Source organism: Phoxinus phoxinus, assembly GCF_949152265.1.
Source record: "Phoxinus phoxinus genome assembly, chromosome: 18".
Classification (NCBI taxonomy): Eukaryota; Metazoa; Chordata; class Actinopteri; order Cypriniformes; family Leuciscidae; genus Phoxinus; species Phoxinus phoxinus.
This window is the reverse complement of record NC_136893.1, coordinates 6,791,296-6,812,192: the sequence shown is the minus strand read 5'-3', so window position 1 is coordinate 6,812,192 and position 20,897 is coordinate 6,791,296. Positions and strand designations below refer to the sequence as shown.

The following is a 20,897-nucleotide window of genomic DNA, read 5'->3' as shown; positions in this document are numbered from 1 at the left end:
CACTAAAAAACTGGCTCATAAGAACAATTCAATCGTCCGGGATGGATGAAATCTTGATTCTCAATGTCCACTTATTGTGGACGCACGAATGTGAGGTAACTCTGAAAGGATGTCGTGTCCGTTAAATGTCCTGACTCCTGTCCATCTTAATGTCCTAACTTATTTTTGTCTTCGTCAGAAATAGGCTAGCCTACATGAAATTGTGTGGGGGGGAAGAATGTAATAATCTTTTTTTTTTGTGGAAAAATATACTGCGGCCAAAACATATACCTAATTTATCACCTTTACCTTACGTTTTATACAGTATGTGTAAATAACCCAGATTAATATGCAGCAAACCCATAATTTTAAATCACAATTTTTGAAGAAAAACAGATTTTTTTTTTTAGATATTTATTTACCACTTTTAGCATTTTTACAAAATACCATCAATTTATATTATCAATTTGCATCTAAAAAGACAATATACAATATCTGCATTTCAATTAGCAATGATTTATAGTGGCTGTACAGATAAAAGATATAGACTACACCAGCATAGTCAATACAAAACAGTACATTCATCACGACAGCAACAGACAAAATCACTGCAGATTCTCCAAAAACAACTTCCTTATTATTTCAACTGCTTTCAAAAAGAAAAAAAAGAAAAATCAGTGCTGGATATGTTTCATAATAGAGGGTAATAGTGATGCTTGTAAGAGTACTGAGATGAAATGTAAAATGGGAAAGCATTCATGCATGATCTTTTGATTATATGTTTTAACAGACGTGTAACCATAAATTATAGATGTTTGGATGTCTGTTACTGTCTATGGCTAAACAAAAAAGGAGAAAGCAAATGAAGAAAACAAACAAAACATTGGGGGTTAAGTCCAGCTGACCCCCATAAAGCTACAAAAAATATCATTAAAAACATTCAACACGACCACAATTTTTGTTTCAAGTCCTTCACACTCATCTCCATCAGACTTATTGTGTCTTCTGCTCCAGCTTGTTTGGTGTCCAAAGTTTGACAGGGTTGATCGTTCATACTCTAGAAGAGATTAAGAAGAAATATATTTAAATTGTGTGTGTGTGTGTTTATAAAGCAATTTTTGCATTTATCTAACAGATTACTCAACGGACATCACCTGAAGGAGTGACGGAAGTGAACGCTCCTCCGCTTCAGCTTCTCAGGATTGTGGGATGCCATATGGGAAAACTCCCGGAAAATATCCAGGTAGGTGGTGTCGCCTAAAACGGGAGCAAACACAGTTAAATTTGACTATACAAAACTCCTAAAATGCAGCTGTAATGTGAACGGAACAAAAGTAACGGAACAAAAAAGAAAGTCACAATTGAGAGTTTGGACTTTATAACTTGCAATTACGAGTTGATATCTCACAGTTCAGTGAAAAAAGTCTTATTTGCAAGTAGAGCTGCACAATAAATTGAGAATCACAATTTTTTTTACAGTTTTAAAAAAAATTTTTATTAGAGGTTCTGACCAAATATTAATTGCTGCAGTCTTTTTAAAAATGTTTAATAAATTAAAATGGATATTTTTTTTAAACTGGTTTGAATGAATGATTCAATGACTCACTCGTGAAGACTTCACTTGTTTCATTACTGGACGAATCAGCATTTTTTAACAAATCTCTTGAATGAATGATTCAATGACTCACTCACAAGCTGCGTCTCATTTTGAAGATTCGTTGGCCATTTCGAAGATTTTATTCACATAAGACATGAATGAACATAAGAAGGAATGTTGTTTTAACCGCAGAAAGGCGTCAGTACACTCCGTTTTTCAAGTTCAAATCCTCCCATGTTAATCTACTAACTCTCCTGACTGCTTTGTCGGACAAAATGGCGGATGGCGAAGTATGATTGGTCAGATCACCTGTCAATCAAGCTCCCTGCGAAGGGTCAATTATATAATGGTTACTTTTCTGAAATAAGACATAATGTGATGACGTACACGGCCGACAAATGCGACCTCCAGAGGACACAGCCTTCAAAATTAGACAAATACTTCACTTGTTTTATTACTGGATGAATCAGCGTTTTTGAACGAATCTCTTGAATGAATGATTCAATGACAAAGACATTTTTTACAGTCACTTGTCACCACCTACTGGTGTAATGATGTAATCGATACAATCGTTATTTGAAGCGCCATGTTACTTTCGACAGGGGATTTGCTTTATTTTGATCGCTACCATAGACAGTGTTGAGTTATAAAAAAGTCATAATTGCGAATTATAAACTTTGAATTGTGAGAAATATAGTCAGATTTGCAAGATATAAACTCGAAATTCAGACTTTTTTTCTAAGAATTGTGAGATATAAACTCGTAATTGTGTGAAAAAAGTCAGAATTGTGAGATAAAAAGTCGCAATTACCTTTTATTTTTTATTCTGTGGTGGAAACAAGCTTACAGCAATGGTTATCTTAAGTTAGAAGTTTAGTTTACTACTAGGCTACTTTACTAATGACAAAGCAGGCAAAGTGTAAGCAAGGCGAATAAGTCTATACAATAAGTGTTTTCGGCACATTAAAGGTAGGGTAGGTCAGAATTGTCTAAAAAAATCTTTTATTCAAATTTGTTTAAACTGTCTTTATATACCAATGCATAATTAAAATGTAAGTACTCTGATAAAAAGAGTATAAAAATCGAGTGACTCTAGACCGTTTAATCTTCATTAAACACAGCTCATTAATTCCATTCACTCCCACCTAAAAACGGGTGCGCGACTGCGCGCACGTGGGCAGAGCCAGTAATAACGGCAGTAGTCATGGCGACGTCGAGTGACAGTCGCGCAAGCCAATCCTGTGATTCGTCCCGAATGGAAATAATGAGCTGTGTTTAATGAAGATTAAACGGTCTAGAGTCACTCGATTTTTATACTCTTTTTATCAGAGTACTTACATTTTAATTATGCATTGATATATATAGAAAGTTTAATCAAATTTGGTAAAAAGTTTTTATATAAATCCTACCTACCCTACCTTTAATGCACTTCAGAATTAAGGGACAGAAACGACACTGTAAAGCACCCCCATCAAAATGAACCTTCTCCAGATCTTTGTGCCACACAGGGTCTTTGTATCGTCTTATAACCATGACAACAACTGCAACTTTAGAGGGGACAAAAGGGTGGGTTTGAACACACTGCCAAACTGTGTGAATTTCACATGCTTGATTTACAATGAGGAGACTGTCCCTGTCTTCCCAGGACGGGTACTCATGCGTACTGACCAGTGTTTGCGAGAGAACCAAGAGATATTTCAGTTTAAAAAGAAGTTGAGTTCTGTTGAATTTTATACATTTATAATAGAAGTCCTTTTGTCAACACGTTTGTTGCCTTTTTTGTTTTTATAAACTGAGGTACGAGTTATTTTACAAACCGAGGTACCAACTAAATTTTAAATGGTACTTAATATTTATAAAACAAAATAAAATCTGTTAATGCAATAAATTGAATTGGCACAAATGTATATATACACACACACTAACTTTTTTGTTTGTTTTGTTTGTCAATGATTCGTAATAATACGACATACACTATTGTTTAAGATTTTGGGATCATTTAAAGGAATTAATATTTTTCATGCACTTTTACATTGTTACAATTATTATTATTTTTTTTAAATAAATGCTTTGCTTTTGAACAAAAAAAAAAAGAGGATAGTTTCCACAAAATTATTAAGTAGCACAACCATTTTCAACATTGATAATCAAAAGTAATAATTTTTTTCTGTGCAGCAAATCATCACATTAGAATAATTTCTGAAGGATCATGTGACACTGAAGAAGACTGGAGTAATAATGCTGAAAATTCAGCTTTGATCACAGGAATAAATTACATATTAAAATTAGAATAGATAACAGTTATTTTAAATTGTAATAATATAGTACAACATTATAATACTACAGATTTTTCTTCATTTTTGATCAAATAAAAGCAGCCTTGGTGAGCATAATTTCAAAAACATAAAAAAAAAATCTTACTGGCCCTCAAATGTTTTGAACGATATTAAATATACACTATATATAAAACATCTTTAACCCTGATGTTCTAAGAGCTCTCTTTTATTCAGTCTGAGGAACATATTGAAATAATTTAAAAGGCAAAATAAATGTTCATTAGAAAAAAATAAATTATAATTTTGACATGTAAATGACCAGGGTCTCTAAGGCCCCAAACATAAGAACAAATCTTGAGGGTTAAAAAAAAATCATACAAGATCCAAGAAGAAAAAAGTAATGTCCTCAAAAGCTTACAGCAGCAAACTTGTGTTGAAGAGTGAGTTGTGTTAATGCAGACAGTTGTATAATAGTGCACGTCGCTAACAGAAGAAAGAGGCAGGAGAAGAAAAGCAGTTAGTACTTCATTCACCTTTCATTTATTGTCATGATTATTTTCGGTTTAGAAGGAAATGACAGATAAAAGGGCAGAAATGAAGAGCAAAAAGAAAAAAAAGAAGTTGCAGAGGTTCTAATTTACACAAGAATCTTCAGTTATACAATATTCAGACTTTTTTTTTTTTTTTTTTTACAAAAATCGCAGCATGACACCGACATGAAAAAAGAAAAAAAGCAGAAATATGAAAGCAAGCAGTAGAAGAGGTTATGTGCTACAGCCACCATCTAGAAATAAAACTTTTCATATGGTATTTTTTTAAAGTATTGGTGCATTATTTGATTTATTTTGATGCGTTTGGTTGTTCAGTTGTTCGCTGCTTCGGGAGTCACACCGATTCGATATTCACAAAACGATAAACAGAAAGTGCTACGATTTCATTGGCCAGCGAGACGAAGACGACACACCAACCAGTGACCTTTCACTTACAGTAATCTAGCCTGTTCACAAACTACAAATGACACATTTACAAATCTCAACAAGTGCTATGTTTATGATTGCTTTGGGAAAAGGGGTCCATGTACACTAACATGTCTGTGGTCTTTGGTTGAGATCTTGAGTTAAAGTGATGCTACACATCCGAGTTTACATAACGTAATCAAAACACACCACGAGAACACGTCTCATGAATATATTTAGGACTGCCAGGGATAAATATATATGGCATCACGCGTTAACTCGCTTACGATGTCGTCCAATAGTTAGATATGCTCATGCTTTATAGTATCCACTCCATTATAAAGCAGAAGTTTGGAAATTGAGACCGCATTATGAGATTTCATTCGCACACACAGATTCATGAAGGGCAGAAAGCAGCAGGAAACCAAACAGAGCAGAGCAACAGCAATCAATGCACTGAAGATTAACACACACAAATAAAAATACTGCATTATACAATAACATGCACTACTGCTCAAAAGTTTGGGGTCGGTAAGATGCTTTCAAAGGAATTATTACTTTTATTATGCAAGGATGCGACAGTTAAGGCATTTATTATGTTACAAAAGATTTCTATTTGAAATAAATGCTGTTCTTTTGAACATTATATTCATCAAAGCATCCTGAAAAACAATATAATAATCTTATATAATAATAAGAAATGTTTCTTGAGCAGCAACATAACATATTATACTGATTTCTGAAGGATCATGTGACTCTGAAGACTGGAGTAATGATGCTGAAAATTCAGCTTTGCATCACAGGAATAAATGACATTTTAAAATATATTCAAAAAGAAAACAGTTATGTTAAATTGTAATAATATTTCACAATTTTACTGTTTTTTTTGTTTTTTTTTACTGTATTTTTCATCAAATAAATATAGCCCTGATGAGCATAAAATACTTATCTTCAAAAATATTACGAAATCATACTAACCCCAAACTTTTGAATGGCAGTGTATTGTTAATCGGTAATTTCTTATTTGACAACCCAGAAAATAAATTGGCAATTTTGTTTTTGGTGTCTGAACTGGAGTTTGGTTGTGAACTGTGAAATTCACAAGTATACAAAAATACAATCTGTTACCACAATACAAAAAAAAAATCATTGTATCATTGCACCATTGCTCTGGGTGGTTCTCATAAAAGCATAAAAATCCCATTTGAGGCATTTTCTACACCATCATCCATAAAAGCAAACAAAAAACGACAGTGGAGTTAATAAAAAGTGCATAACAGTGGCATTAAAGTCGACAAAATCACGTTTTCAGTTAGTAGATTAGACACTTTATACATTTATGACATATAATAATCACAGTTTTTGATCCCACTCACTCTCCCTCATGCGTTTGCAAGCACAAACTGGTTTTAAGAGGCCGATCTCTGACCATGTGTACCAAAAAGCCTCTAAAACACTGTTAGAATAGATAGACCGCTGCCTAACATACTGTATAATACTGTTTGATGTGGAAGTGATGAGTGAAAGTGCAATAGTCTGTGGCTGCATCCCAGATTGCATACTTCCCGACTATGTGACCCTGGACCACAAAACCAGTCACATGTCGCACGGGTGTATTTGTGGCAATAGCCGACAATACATTGTATGGGTCAAAATTATACATTTTTATTTTATGCCAAAAATCATTAGGATATTAAGTAAAGATCATGATCCACGTAGATATTTTGTAAATTTCCTACCGTAAATGTATAAAACATTTATTTTTGTGAGTGAATGCAGCACAATCGCCAACATAAATGGACAACTTTAAAGGAGATTTTCTTAATGTTTCGATTTCTTTCCAGAATTTCAAATAGTTGTATATCCGCCAAATATTGTCCTATCCTAACAAACCATACATCAATGGAAGCTTATTTAATCAGCGTCCATGTGATGTATGAATCTAAATAAAAATAAAAAAAGACCCATGTGACGGGTTTTGTGGTCAATGGTCACATATCGTAGAACAGTATGTGACAAAAGTAGTATGTCCGAATTCACAGTACTCATAAAAGAGTGGGTGAAAAGTATCCGGATGACCTACTACTTCCGGCGAGATTCTGAAGTGTGCATACGATGGACACTTCACTATCCCATGAGGCCACGGGAGATGATTTGTGAACGGCAGTGATGCGACGCTGGTAGGTCACATGATAATGACAATATGGCGAATGTAGTTAGTCCGGATTACATTGACACTACACACACTCATACTATACAATGTACTTTTTAGCGGCCGTGAAGTAATTACTTATTCAGAATAAGTACCTACTCAAGAGAGTATGCGATTTAGGACGCAAAGCTTTGTGTAACTGGTATTTGACCAAAACAACCACAACTATCCAAACCACAGGTACTGTCTTGAAATGAGTAGCACCACTGTATGCTAGGCCAAACTACGGTGGCCAGTCAATCATGTGACTAACTTTGAAATGTGATGTGAAGTGGTCAACAAGTTCTGTTCTGGGATATGGTTAACCAGTTTGAGCAAGATGGTCTAGTAGGTTAAACTGGGCCCCATGGGCTGAAAGTTTGCCTGATTAACCAACTAAACCAGCTTGGACCAACTCTGACAGCTAGAAACCATTTAAACCCATCAGAAGCTGGTTTAGCTGGAACACATGGCAGGTCTTGTTGGGAGTGATGGGAACTGGGCTCTTTAGCACTCTGCTATGTGGAGGCAGATAAACTCTTGAATGCATTTCTTATACTGCTGCTCTGTGGGACTGCTGCTAGAATATTGACCTGGCTGACCGAACGGACCCTCGGACTCGCGCATCTCCTCGTTCATGCGTGCTAGACGTAACCTGTCCACAGAGAAAAAGAGAGAGGAAACAAACAGAGGTTTGATTTGGAATCAATTTCTTATATACACTACCATTCAAAACTTTGGGGTTGGTAAGATTTGTTTAATGTTATTGAACAAAATTATTTTATGCTCAACAAGGCTGTATTTATTTGATAAAAAAATACAGTAAAAACTGTCAAATATTATTACAGTTTCTTACTATTATCAATGTTGAAAAAAATATATGTGTGGAAACCATTATACACTTTTTCAGGATTCTTTGATAAATATATAGGTCAAAAGAACTTTTATTTGAAATAAAAATATTTTGCGACATAATTTTTTTTTTTTTACAGTCACTTTTGATCAGTTTAATTTTGAATTATTAATGTCTTTCTTTCTTTTAGGGTCAATATTTTACCATTAACTAGTTGCTTATTAACATGCTAAGGCCCTATGATATCCGAGATGCGGAAAACGTGGATGGAATAGCAGAATCATAAAAACTGCATTTACTGTATAATGCGGAACATTTTGTAAAGAATTTGTAAAAAAAAAAAAGAGTTTGTAAAAAAAATTATGAATAGTGAATACCGGTAAATAAAAATTAGGTCAATACGCTTAAATCAAATCGTGATATAGACAAGTGTTTGTGAATATTAAACCGCAAAAATTGATAGCCAGAAAAATTTAAACAGAATTTCAGAATTTTTTATTTTCATTTTTTATTAATAAATTGTTGTTTTCATGAATTAAATTAATTAGACATGCTTTTTATTATTAAAATGTGATTAAACCATTTAAATGGAATCCAGAAAACTTAAAACAGAAAACAGTAAAAAAAAAAAAAAAAAAAAAACGTATTTCATAGGGCCCTAAACGTAACTTTTTATAAATTGTTTCATATTTTTAATTAATTAAACATGCTTTTTGATTAGTTTAATTTAACCATAAAAATAAATGAATAAATGTTATCCAGAAAAAAGAAAACGGAATTTGGGAATTTTTTTTATTGATTTCACAAGGCCCTAGCACCCATATTACTAGGATATTGGCTGTTTATTAGTACTTACAAAGCACATATTAATGCCTTATTCTGCATGACCATATTCTAAATTTACATAGTTAGTTGTTAATTTTAGGTATTTGTTGGAATACTATTAAAAAGCTTAGTCTTAGTTAATAGTTAGTTAATAGTGAGAATTGGACCCTAATCTAAAGTGTGACCAAAAAAATCTTACTGACCCCAAACTTATGAACACTAGTGTACTGAGTATAACGTATAGAAGCACATACTGGAGCATAGGAACTTTATAAACTTACAGAGTAACTATGTCAGCGTTAGCAGCTTGAACTGCTATGCTCAGCGGGTCCTGTCCATCCTCATCACCATCGTTCTGGGTCGCGCCTCGTTTCAGGAACAAACACACCTGACTGGAAATAAAACAGAAGATCAAGTAAATACACTTGCAGAAAAGTTTAGCTTATCATGACAAAACCATTTTTTTTAGCCATGTATCATTCCATTTAAATGTTCTAATGGTAAAACCATGGTATTCTTTGAAATATTTACCAAGTAAATACCACAGTGCATGAATATGGTAAATATATTCAGTACAATGGTATGTATTAAAAGTATAATGATACTGCCATTTAAGACATAAAAAAAACAGGAAATTAATGTAGGGTATTCGGCTACTGATGTAAAACTTGTATTGTGAAAAATCTGTATTATGGTTGTTCCAATAAGTAAAATAGATTCATAGAGGAAATATTGCACTCAGAATGTTCCAAGTGATGCCATAGAAGAACCATTTTGGTTCCACAAAGAACCTTTCAGTGGACAGTTCTTAAAATAACCATTTTTAGTCTGAAGAACATTTGAATCATCTGAAGAACTATAAAGCAACTTTTGTGCAGTGGAAAGGTTCCATGGATGTTAAAGGTTCTTTTTGGAACCATTGATGCCGATAAAGAACCTTTATTTTTTTAAGAGATAAGCATCAAGCTAAATTTAAGAACTTTCTGGAAAACTTTGCTACGACTGGTAGACACCTTTGTTCTACCATTGGTCCGTGTCGATTACGTAATAAGTCTGTGTTCGCGCCTGCGCGGAGGCTCCGCCTTATTTCATGTGGAAATCTTTTCTGGTTCATTTCTCCTGCTCAGTCTGTCGAGGTCAGACGTCCACAAGTAAAAACATGAACACACTGGAGAGCTGCTTTATAGTAGAAAATGAAGTTGTACTTCTGATGAAATTACACTGACAGCTGCTTGATATTAAGCAATCTAGTGTATAAAGTGCTATATAAATAAACGTGGCGTGCCGAATTGCAGAGCACGTACAAACATATCCACGTTGCTATGATCAGATGCTTTTCTCAAGCTTTATAAAAAAATAAAAATACTTGCTGTTTTCTTAATTTTGTTGTGTGTTTGTTATTGAGAGGAAAGCGTGCAGCACATATTTACATTATTCATCTACGCAGTGTGGGTGGCGTGGGATGTTCGCTAACAGTAAATCGCTGCTCACGTTTTTTAAAACTTCGTTTTATCCGTAAGCGAAGAACGCAAAAGAGCACGAGTATATCGGGGCCTTAAGACAGCAAGTGAAGTGCCCTCACCCAGTATGACCCAAGTATGTGGCGTGATGCAGCGGGCCTCTTCCTCTCTGATCTCTTTGGTTGACATCTGCAGCATTTTGGAGCAGAAACTCACAGGCTATCAAGGAACCCTGGATGTAAAAAACAGAGGATTAGGGCTTTAAAACCTCAAAATGGATCATGGTAACATGCCAAGTTATCTTCACTTCTTATTTAGATCACTGTTAATATGTGTGTAAGCAATGCATCTGGATATTTTTGGACTGACTCACTCCAATCACAGCCTGAATAAGGGGGCTTTTCCCCTCGTCCTCCTCATTGGCCGAGTTGACGTCAGCCCCATGTGCCAGAGCTTCAGCCATGATGGGCAGATTGCGCGCCTGACAGGCCTTATAGAGTAACGCCCCGGGATCCAGTTCTCTCAAATCCTCTGGATCTGACGCCTCCGGCTCAAGTTCAGCCTCATTGCTTGAGTCTTCAGAAACCTCACACTCTGAACATTACAAAAACACGTGTAACACATGATTCATCTGCTTCAACAGTCAGTATGGAATATGAAGACTTGGTTAACACCGTCACACAGTGGTTGACTAACCCTCCTCTGTGACACTGTCCACCACAGACTCAAACACCAAGACGTCAGTGCTGCCGTCAGTACTGCCACCTAACCCACTGTCACTGCTCAGACCTGCAGGACCAACACAAGCCCACCACGGGCACATTACAATAATGCCCAACAAGCACTGACAGCAAACATGATCAATCCACACACGCACGCACGTACACACACACACACACACACACACACACACAGTGTAAAAGAAAAGCAAAGCAGAATTCAAAGCATAGCAAAGCAAAATAAAACTAAAGGCAAACCAAAAAAACTACACAAGTAAATAAAAAGCAAAGCAAAACACAATATAAAACAACAAAAGTACAAATAAAAATTATAAATACAAAAACAAAAAAATTAAACAAAATTCTAAGCAAAAACAAAATGAAAGCAAAAACAAAATGAAAGCAAACAAAAAAGCAAAGTAGAATTCACACAAAACAAACCATTGAAAGGCAAATATAAAACAAAAGCAAAACAAAAAAACACCATAAGTAAACAGAAAGCAAAGCAAAACTAAACTAAATATTAAACAAATAAAAAATAAATAAATCAAAATGCAAAGCAAAAAAATAAAACAAAACACAAAACAACAAAAGTATAAAATAATTAAACAAAAGCAATAAAAGTAGCAATACAAGTAAAAAAACAAAAAAACAAAGCAAAATGCAAAGCAAAACAAGATAAAAGTATTAAAAAAACAAAGCAAATGAAAACAAAGCAAAAAAAGAAGAAGTAAAACCTCAAAAGTAAACACAAAATAAAGAAAATAAAACCAATAAAACAAAGCAAACAAAAGTAAACAAAAAAACTAAGCAAGGCAAAATGCAAAGCAAGATAAAGCAAAACAGAAAACAAAAACGACAACTAACAAACCACAAGCCAAGCAATTAAAAGTGTGAAAGTATAATTCCATTGGCCATATATAATACTTATATAATATAAAATTATAGAATATAATACTTACTGCGAGGTCCTGAACCAGTGTCAAAATAGGAGAAAAGAGTGTCCAACTCATCTGGGCAAAAGAGGGATTCCCGTCTGAACTTTCTCTCCAGAGCAGCCGTTGCTGAGAATTGAAAAACAATAAAAAAGTAAACTTCTGCAATTTAACACATCTTCTGACAACTCTATCGTTCACTGATGATGGTATCAGACGGTAATACAATAACACTGAATGATTTCCATATTCATGTACCATGGTATATACGCCAAAGCACTTCACACAATACCATGGTATTCTCATTATCAAGCACTGAAATTGTCAAAAAACATGATACAACCATGGTACTTTCTTAAACAGTAAATAATAATAATAATACTAATAATAAGTATAGATTACCTGAGGAAAGTGTTGCAGGAGACGCACTGCCTGGATCCTGTCTGTATTTCCGGTGTGGTTTGGGGACGGTGGTGGCGCTGTTGTGTCTCCTGCATTTCCTGGTGTTCCATCGGCGCTCGGATTTTCTCCCGCCGTTAACCACAACCTCGCCGTTCATCATCTTCTTCAGGAACTTCTTCTCCACATACTTCGCTTTGATCCAGGCCTCCTTTTCTTGCCTGAAAAATCGAGGCAGCAACTGAACATTCAACATTCAGCCTGACGTATAAAGAGCCACTTTTCCCCCTCGTGTCCCTCGTCCCTCACCTGGAGCTGCTGGGTCCCGGTTTCTTCCGGCCCTGCTCTTCACAGCTCCCCTCATAGATGTGGTTGATGATGCCGTTTCCTAGTTCACACATCAGCTGTGTGACGACAGAGCAGACGGCAGTTATTGTCAGAGCATGTTTGATCATGTCACAGGGAAAGGTCATCCGAAGAGAGATTAGGAGAATAATCTGGATATTTGAGCTGACCTTCAGTAACTCCGGTTCCCATGAGTCCAGGGTGAGAGAACGGACCTTTGAACAGTGCACTCCCAAACTCCTGTGAAAAGAAGGAAAAACATTGGTCGAAAAAAAATATTTTGGCCATTTGTGTTATAACACCTATACACAAATACTGCAAATACTGTTACATTTTAATTAGATATAATTCAATTCCTGGATGAAATATAAAGCATACACAAAATTTCTCTCAATTCTATCCGCCATCTTGGAAGCCTGTCACATTGCACTTTGGGATCGTCTTTTGCCGAAAGATGAAAATGCATTTCCAATTTTTTTTTTTACAGCAAAACAACTTTGCATAAATAACATTTTATAAACAACAACAATCATAACCTTCATCATTGTTATTATTTATGCAATTTTACTGATTTATTATAGTTTTGTGATAGAAATGGTTGAATAATATTTTTTTTTTATTATTAATAAAGATTGCATAAATAATGATGATAATGCTGGTTGTTGGTTATTATTCATTCTTGTTTTTATTATTATAACAACAATTTAGCATAAATTACATTGATGATAACTATGGTTATTATTATCATTTTTATACATAAAACCACATAAATGCTGCTGCTGATGATAATAATTGTTGTTGTTGTTATTCATTGTTATTATTATAAAACAATTTTGCATGAACAACAACAATGATGATAATCACGGTAGTTTTTATTAGTATTTATTATCATTTTTATTCCTTTTTTCTTGTATTATTTATTATTGTGTCAAAATGCAGAAATAAAACAATAATTAAATCAATTTTTATATGAAATATAAATATATTCATAAATAAATATATGTTTTGCATATCTGTTATTGGACACAAATAATCAATATTCAATAGGTTATAAAAAAAGCTATATCTGTAAGTTTCCTTGACAGAAAAGTTTGTGACTGCAGAAGTTCTCCGAGGGCGTCTCACTCCCACCGTTCACTAACAATCCAAGCAAGAAGTTTCCCACTCAAGCTGAGGAGAGCAGCACCGGGACGGCCCACACTGTCATGTTAATGTGTGTTCTGCCCACCAGATCAGCGTTTCCAGGCAACCAAGTTAGAACGGGCGAAGATTGTGTGATGGTTTGCCACTTTGTCTGGAGCAAAAGTCTGATGTGAGCTCAGTGTGAGAGGTGTGGATATCCAGAAGACAGTCCAGACAGGGTTGCATAAACAGCCAGCCAACATCATGTCTCATGATTAAACCAGAAAGGTAACAATCTGATATTCAAAGCTCGGGTTAATATATCTCATGAACTCCTACAATGGGTCATATTATGGAAAACATGATTTTATTTGCACTTTTGAAATGCAAGGGCAAAGAAGGGGTGGAATGGTCATACAATAAAATTATTACTGTTTTTTGAGGCAAGAACCACAAATACTTTCAAATTTTAATTATATTTTTCATTATTGGATGAAATATTAGGTATACACAACAACAACAACAACATTTAATATTAACTATAATAATGATAATAGTATTATTAACATTAATTATTATTATTAATGGTCATTTGTTTTGTGGTGGAAATGGTTAAAAAATAAAATATATTATTGTTAATATACTTGTACTACTACTACTACTACTGCTAAATAAACTCAAAACTAGACAGACTTAAACTCGGGAACAGGACTCCGGAACAGAACAAACAACATTACAAAGACAAGAACCCACAAACACTGACACAAGACACAGGGTTTAAATACAGAGGCAAACAAGCTAAACTAGATAACAAGGGGGCGTGGCTAATTAGAAACACCTGGGGAGACTAATAAACAAGAAAAACTACAAAGGACTACAAAACATGGGACAGAATAGGAAATAACAAAAGTCCACACAAGACAAGAGGAACACAAGACAGGAATCATGACAGAACTATTGTTATTATTAGCAATTTATGCAAAATTGTTTTGTGATGGAAATGGTAAAAAAAAAGTATTATTATTATCATTATTATTATTGTTATTAGTAGAAGTATATTAACACTAATAATTAGTAGTAGAATTATTGTTATTATAAGCAATTTACACAAAATTGTTTTGTGATGGAAATAGTTGGGAAACAATAATAATGAATTAATGATTAATATGTGTAGTAGTAGTAATAATAGAAGTATATTAAGAATAATAATTAGTATTTGTATTATTAGCAATTTATGCAAAATTGTTTTACGACAGAAATGGTTGAATAATAACATTAATATTAACAATAACAATAATTAGTAGTAGTAGGTAAAAGTATTGTTTTTTATTATTAACAATATTTATTATTATATTCATATTAATAATTATAATTAGCTAAATTGTTTATTGAAATGGATGAATAATAATAATAATAATATTTTCCTTTATATGAAGCGCTGTCTGCCTACAGCAAAGAAACAGCAGTCGCTGGCCTTCTCTCTTGTCCTGTCAACCGGCTCGCCTCGGACTAACCAGAGGATCAAATCTGACCCGACCAAGTCCAGGGGTGCGCGACACAACATGCTTACAGTGGCTGGTCACGGTAAAAACTGAACTCGGACTTTCTTTTGGTATAGTGATCCGTCATGATCAGTTCCACGGCTAACCTGTGAATGCCGGAGCACTCGATGCAGAGCAGGACGCCCAGGTTGATGCTGGCCCAGCGGGGGTCGGCCTGCCCACAGTCACAGCACTGCTGGTTCCCCGGCAGACACAGGATACGCAGGAGAATGCTCTCGCCCCGTCCACTGCGCTCTCGGGCCTCATTTGCAGAGTCTATACTGCTGATGGACGGGGAGGCGGTCCGGTCCAAACGCTGGAGACACACACACACACACACACGCTCAGAGTTACTGGGGGGAAACGACACATATCAGCTTCAAACATTTATGTCAATCAGTTCTTTTCAACTGTCCCATTCAACAAAACAATGATTTATTGATTTGTTTGTGTTCAGTAGAAAGGTTTACAAAAGTAGTTAAATGGTATAGTACTTTAAAATTATTTACTAAAGTATATATATATATTTTTTTACAAATAGATTTAGATTATTACATTACTCAAATCAGAAACTTTAAATTAAAAAATTGCTACAAAAATTGGACGAAAGTATACACAACATTTGGCATAAATAAAATGATAATGTTGATGATAAAAATAGTTATTTTAATAATAATAATAAAAATTATAATGGATATTATTATTTAAAAAAATATGTTCTTTGTTGTAGTCTAATGATTATCTATCTTATTTCAAGAAATAAGTTCAAAACACAATCAACAATTAATTTGTAAATAATTTTAAAACCGTAAAAAACAATTATATACACATATATATAATGATTTTTACTGTATTTACTTGTATTTTGCATCTACTTGCCCAGCCTTATTTGAGTATAGAGTGATTGTGTCACTATTTTCTTAACACAAACGCATTTATGCTTCTTTATCAACATGTAGACTGTACAAACCTCAATATAATAATTGTCTGGACTCTCTCTGTACGCTGAGGCGATGCTGGCTTGGACCGCCTGGATCCAGGCCTGCCGAAGTTTCTCCGACTCGGCCTGTAACATACAGCTCCTGCAATATACATCCATAGAAAACGATTACTACTAGTAGTTCTGCAAGTCTAAGCTTCTCTGAACAGGAACTGGTCAACGACTCACTTGGTGGGAGACACGACTTCAAAACAGAACCTCCTCTCGATGTCCTCGCAAGGTTTGACTGAACACAGTCTCAAGTCCTCCACAACAACCGTCAGCGAATCCTGTGGAAAACACCGAGATGCCTGAAACTACGCTGACTTAAAGAAAAACTCTAAATGAACCCATTCCCCTCTGAAATGCATTCAACAGCACTGTGTCACAGTAATATAAGCAAGCACCCTGAGTAAGCACTTCGACAGGAATATACAGATGAGAAGCATTGATTTGTCAGGGAATGAGTTTGTTATCTTCAAAAAGACTGAGTGCTTTAGAGATATGCTGCCTGGATGGACTAGTAAAACTGTATGTAACCGCTCAGTGACCGATGAGGTGAAGATTGACCATCATTGATCCTGAGCTGAAGAATTCTGCTGATCCACTGACACGTTCCCAGCTCATTCTCTACTGTATAGAGTCGATGACAGATTACCTGTCTGAAGTGCTGGGACTTCTGTGTCCAGTTACTGAACTTACCTTTAGTTTCTTCTGATAAACCAACTGGCCGTTTTGGATGGAGAACCATCGCCTGAAAAAGAGTTTTTTTTTTGAAAATCAATTTCCATATGAATATACTGGAATTCTAATTTGGTAGACAGAATTCACTAACACACTCTCACTCTCACGCACACGCGCATGCACACACGCACGCACACACGCACGCACACAAATGACTTGTTTTTATACATTCAATTGCTGAGACCGAGCAAACTAGGTTTAAAAACGACCGAATAATGCTAAATTATTATACTATATATAATAATATCTCAGTAGCATATCAATTATCTCCTGATTTTTATTGGTTTAATTTATTGGATTATGATGTTGCATATTTAATTGTGCATGCTCACTTAATTTTTTTTACATAACTTTTACTATATTATGTACTATATATGTAACTCACTTAAAGTGAATCTTTAAAAAATATACTTTATGGTTAGGGTTATTGTTATTAAAATAATTTAATAACACTTATTTCATAAAAAAAAATATTTAAAAAATAACGCTGTTAAATGCCATCCTTAGTAAATCTCAAAATGAATATCCATATTTCATTCTGTTTAACGATAATGTTGTAATGCCGAAATATAGCATAAAAATAATAATCGGTATCAGGCAAGATTTTTGTGATTATCAGTGCATAGCTAAATAATTATAATGCTTTTATTGTATATTGTTGCTTTGCTTCCCTAAAACCCAACCATGACCTACTCGCATTATGCCTGATTAAAAGTAAACAATGGCTATTCAGATTCAACAATATGGGTTTTACAATGGCTAATTAATCACAATAAATTTAATTAACTGATTAAGTGGTCGATTACTTGACAGCGGCGACACCGTTTTTAACTTACAACGGAAAACTTTGTATGCATTTTGGCCGTTCATTTACACGACAACAGGCCTGAAAACGCAAACTTTTGAAAACGGGATTCAAAGTGCACGTTTTTGAAAACGATACTGTTTTCACTGTGTAAACTACAAAAACGATGTGCATGCATATTGCGTGTTCAGTCTGAAGGCAGGAAGTGTTTCTTTACGGTCACATCGCCAACTACTGAATAATACAGCGTATATCATTTTGACAACATTGTCATCTGCACGTGAAAATACGACGGGAAAACTTTTCCGTTTTTACTACATCGTTGTCGTGTAAACGTAGCCCAAATTTAATTTAGTTTCCATCCAATCCTGAACATCATCTTAACCAGTTCGACCAACCTGTTCCATGTTTTGAAGGCGTTACTGGCCCTCTTGAACAGATAGCCCTCCATCACCAATCCGTCGGGCGCATCCACGTTGAACTCCAACTTTGGGTCGTCATATGCAAAGTCCTGAATGACAAAACAATAGTGGAGCTTTAAAGCAAGAAAGATACATCAAGTCAAGGCCATATACCCCAACAACCGAACCAATGCAACAAAATACATTACATTCAGTCCGTGGTACTGCTTACGCTTCATTATTAAACAAGAGGTTGTAAGTAGAGCAGATGCCCAAATTCACACTAGAAGTGTCTCATCCAGCGCTCTCAGATGTCCCACCAGAGCATATCCTCGGTGACGCAAGCTGTTGCGTAAGCATCTGAACATGTCCAACCGATGTGCTTAGCATTCATATTCACACTCACCGCTCACAATAATGTCCCCGGTTTCAGCAGCACACTCAATGCTCTCGACTCTCTGCTGAATCTGAGAGGTGGATCATCATGGGAGGTCCTTACCACAACAACCTCCTCAGTTCAGGGCATTTCTATTGATTATCTCTGAGTGGAGGAATGATATGCTGTCAGCCGTCACATGTGCTTAATGGTATTATACCAGTATAAGCTCAAGGGGACATCGAAAGCATCAGGCGGAAGTGATTCCACAGGGAAGAAGACTTTAATACAAGTGCAGCGCTGAATGAGAAACTTCACGGATGTGTCTCATTTAGAGTTTCAAAGATTCAAACTGTGCTCAAAGTTGCCGAGATACAGTCGGCAATCAAAAGTCTCAGAATGAACTCACACTTCTCATCAAACTCTTCTGATATTAAATGTATACACTACTGACTAAAAGTTTGGAATAATTAAGTCTCTTATGCTCACCAAGGCTGCATTTATCTGATCAAAAATACAGTAAAATGGTAAAATTGTGAAATGTTATTAAAATGTAAACCGGTTTTCTAATTAAATATATTGTAAAATTTAATTTATCCCTGTCATGAATTTTCAGCATCATTACTCCAGTCTTCAGTGTCACATGATCTTTCAGAAATCATTCTAATATGCTGATTTACTGCTCAAGAAACATTTTTAATTGTATAATCAATGTTCAAAACAGTTATTATGGCTGCTTTATATTTTTTGTGGAAATTGTGATACACTACCATTCAAAATTTCAGGGTAAAGTACAATTATTCAAACATTTTATAACATTCATTAATTTTACTCAGCAATGTCACAAGTGATCAAAAGTGATAGGAAATACATTTATAATGTTACAAAAGAATTATATTTCAAGTTTTTAACTTTCTATTTATCAAAAAATCATGGAAAAGTGTATCACAGTTTCCACAAAAATATTAAGCAGCAAAAACGGTTTAGAAAAATTATAATAATGAACACATACGGATAATGAGGACCAATAATAATTAATAATTGAGCAGTAAATCGTCATATTAGTATGATTTCTGAAGGATCATGTGACGCTGAAGACTGGAGTAATGATGCTGAAAATTCAACTTTGCATCACAGGAATAGAAATAATAGAAAATATTACTGTTTTTACTGTATTTTTGATTAAAATAAATGCAGCCTGGATGAGCAGAAGAGACTTCTTTCTAAAACATAAAAAAAAATCATAATTATTCCAAACTTTATCCACATTCATTTTACAGCTTTATATCTTATTGTTTGTCAATTGTCTCATTTGTGTCTATTTTTAAGAGAGACATTCAATACAAAGTTGTTACCAAAAAGAAACATGTCCTAAAGAGCAACTTGTGAGCAATACAATCAAAACTGCACTGTAAATAATTATTTTTTCTGATATTATAAGTACCTTTTACAAGAAAATACTATTTCAGTCATTTTACTTCAAAATTCCAATGTGTTACTTGCGGTTTCTTTGTAACTATTTGTTAAAATTTACTAGCAATTTTCACGTAAACATAATTTCAAAGTAAATCTTACACCAAATTGTAAAATGCACTGACGGCGCCGCACTGATTAGGGTGCACGACTAGAGATAAACTGGGTCATTCATCATGTCTTCATAACTAGATCATTTCACAAGTCAAACAAAAGTCCTTGAAAAAGTTTCAGCCTTCAGCTTCCTATCAGTCTGTGGCACTGTCAAAACTTTCAAAGCGTCCTGGCCTCTCGTGAACCCTCTGAAGACCTCAAGATAAAGCTGCTTCCACACTTCACTAGCAGGTCTGACAGAGAAGGGACGTCCCGCTGAAAGAACTCTTTGAATAGAAACAGTGTGCTCTTGCATCTTAAGCAAGATTGCGTAACATCATTCGATGTCCCTTGATCAAATACATGAGACACTGTTGTTTAATATAATCATGTAAAGACTAAAAGTAAACAACCACTGTATAATAACCACCACCAGAGTAATGCATTACAAGCAACGCGAGTTACGTAATCAGATTACTTTTTTTAAGTAACTAGTAAAGTAATGCATTACTTTTAAATTTACAACACAATATCGGAGTTACTTTTTCAACACAATATCGGAGTTACTTTTTCAACACAATATCGGAGTTACTTTTTCAAATAAGTTGAATAAATGTATTGACTGACAGCTCTCCTGTCCCCATGTTGAGAGAAATCGGGAGTGTGTGCAGAGGTGTTGTGTGTGAACATGATGGTTAATGTAGTTCTAGACTAAATGGCATTTACTCATCTCACTTGCACAAAAAAAGGTTCAGTATTCCTGAAAACAGTGAAATGCAAACTCAAAATATTACGCAAACCTGCTAAATAAAATGTATTTAATCTCAC

General features: G+C 34.8%; 1 protein-coding gene across 7 annotated transcripts in view; it reads right to left on the bottom strand.

Annotated features, from left to right (window-relative positions):
* Nucleotides 1-386: 386 nt before the first annotated feature.
* The window catches only part of acap3a (ArfGAP with coiled-coil, ankyrin repeat and PH domains 3a), a 71,227-nt gene continuing 50,716 nt past the window's right edge, over nt 387-20,897 (bottom strand). For 4 of the 7 annotated variants that reach the window (XM_079588517.1, XM_079588519.1, XM_079588522.1 and 1 more), the window contains 16 exons: nt 18,125-18,237; nt 16,880-16,931; nt 16,367-16,467; nt 16,169-16,280; nt 15,306-15,514; nt 12,706-12,775; nt 12,500-12,594; nt 12,194-12,411; nt 11,819-11,920; nt 10,834-10,935; nt 10,511-10,731; nt 10,260-10,369; nt 8,959-9,069; nt 7,593-7,654; nt 1,134-1,236; nt 388-1,036 (listed from right to left, as the gene is read on the bottom strand). In XM_079588517.1, coding sequence (XP_079444643.1) covers nt 1,030-1,036; nt 1,134-1,236; nt 7,593-7,654; nt 8,959-9,069; nt 10,260-10,369; nt 10,511-10,731; nt 10,834-10,935; nt 11,819-11,920; nt 12,194-12,411; nt 12,500-12,594; nt 12,706-12,775; nt 15,306-15,514; nt 16,169-16,280; nt 16,367-16,467; nt 16,880-16,931; nt 18,125-18,237 — 1,788 coding nt within the window. In that variant the 3' untranslated portion in view covers nt 388-1,029. Of the gene's footprint in view, nt 1,037-1,133; nt 1,237-5,712; nt 7,655-8,958; nt 9,070-10,259; nt 10,370-10,510; nt 10,732-10,833; nt 10,936-11,818; nt 11,921-12,193; nt 12,412-12,499; nt 12,595-12,705; nt 12,776-15,305; nt 15,515-16,168; nt 16,281-16,366; nt 16,468-16,879; nt 16,932-18,124; nt 18,238-20,897 lie in introns of those variants that run through there. The other 3 variants (XM_079588518.1, XM_079588520.1, XM_079588521.1) reach the window with 2 other exon arrangements.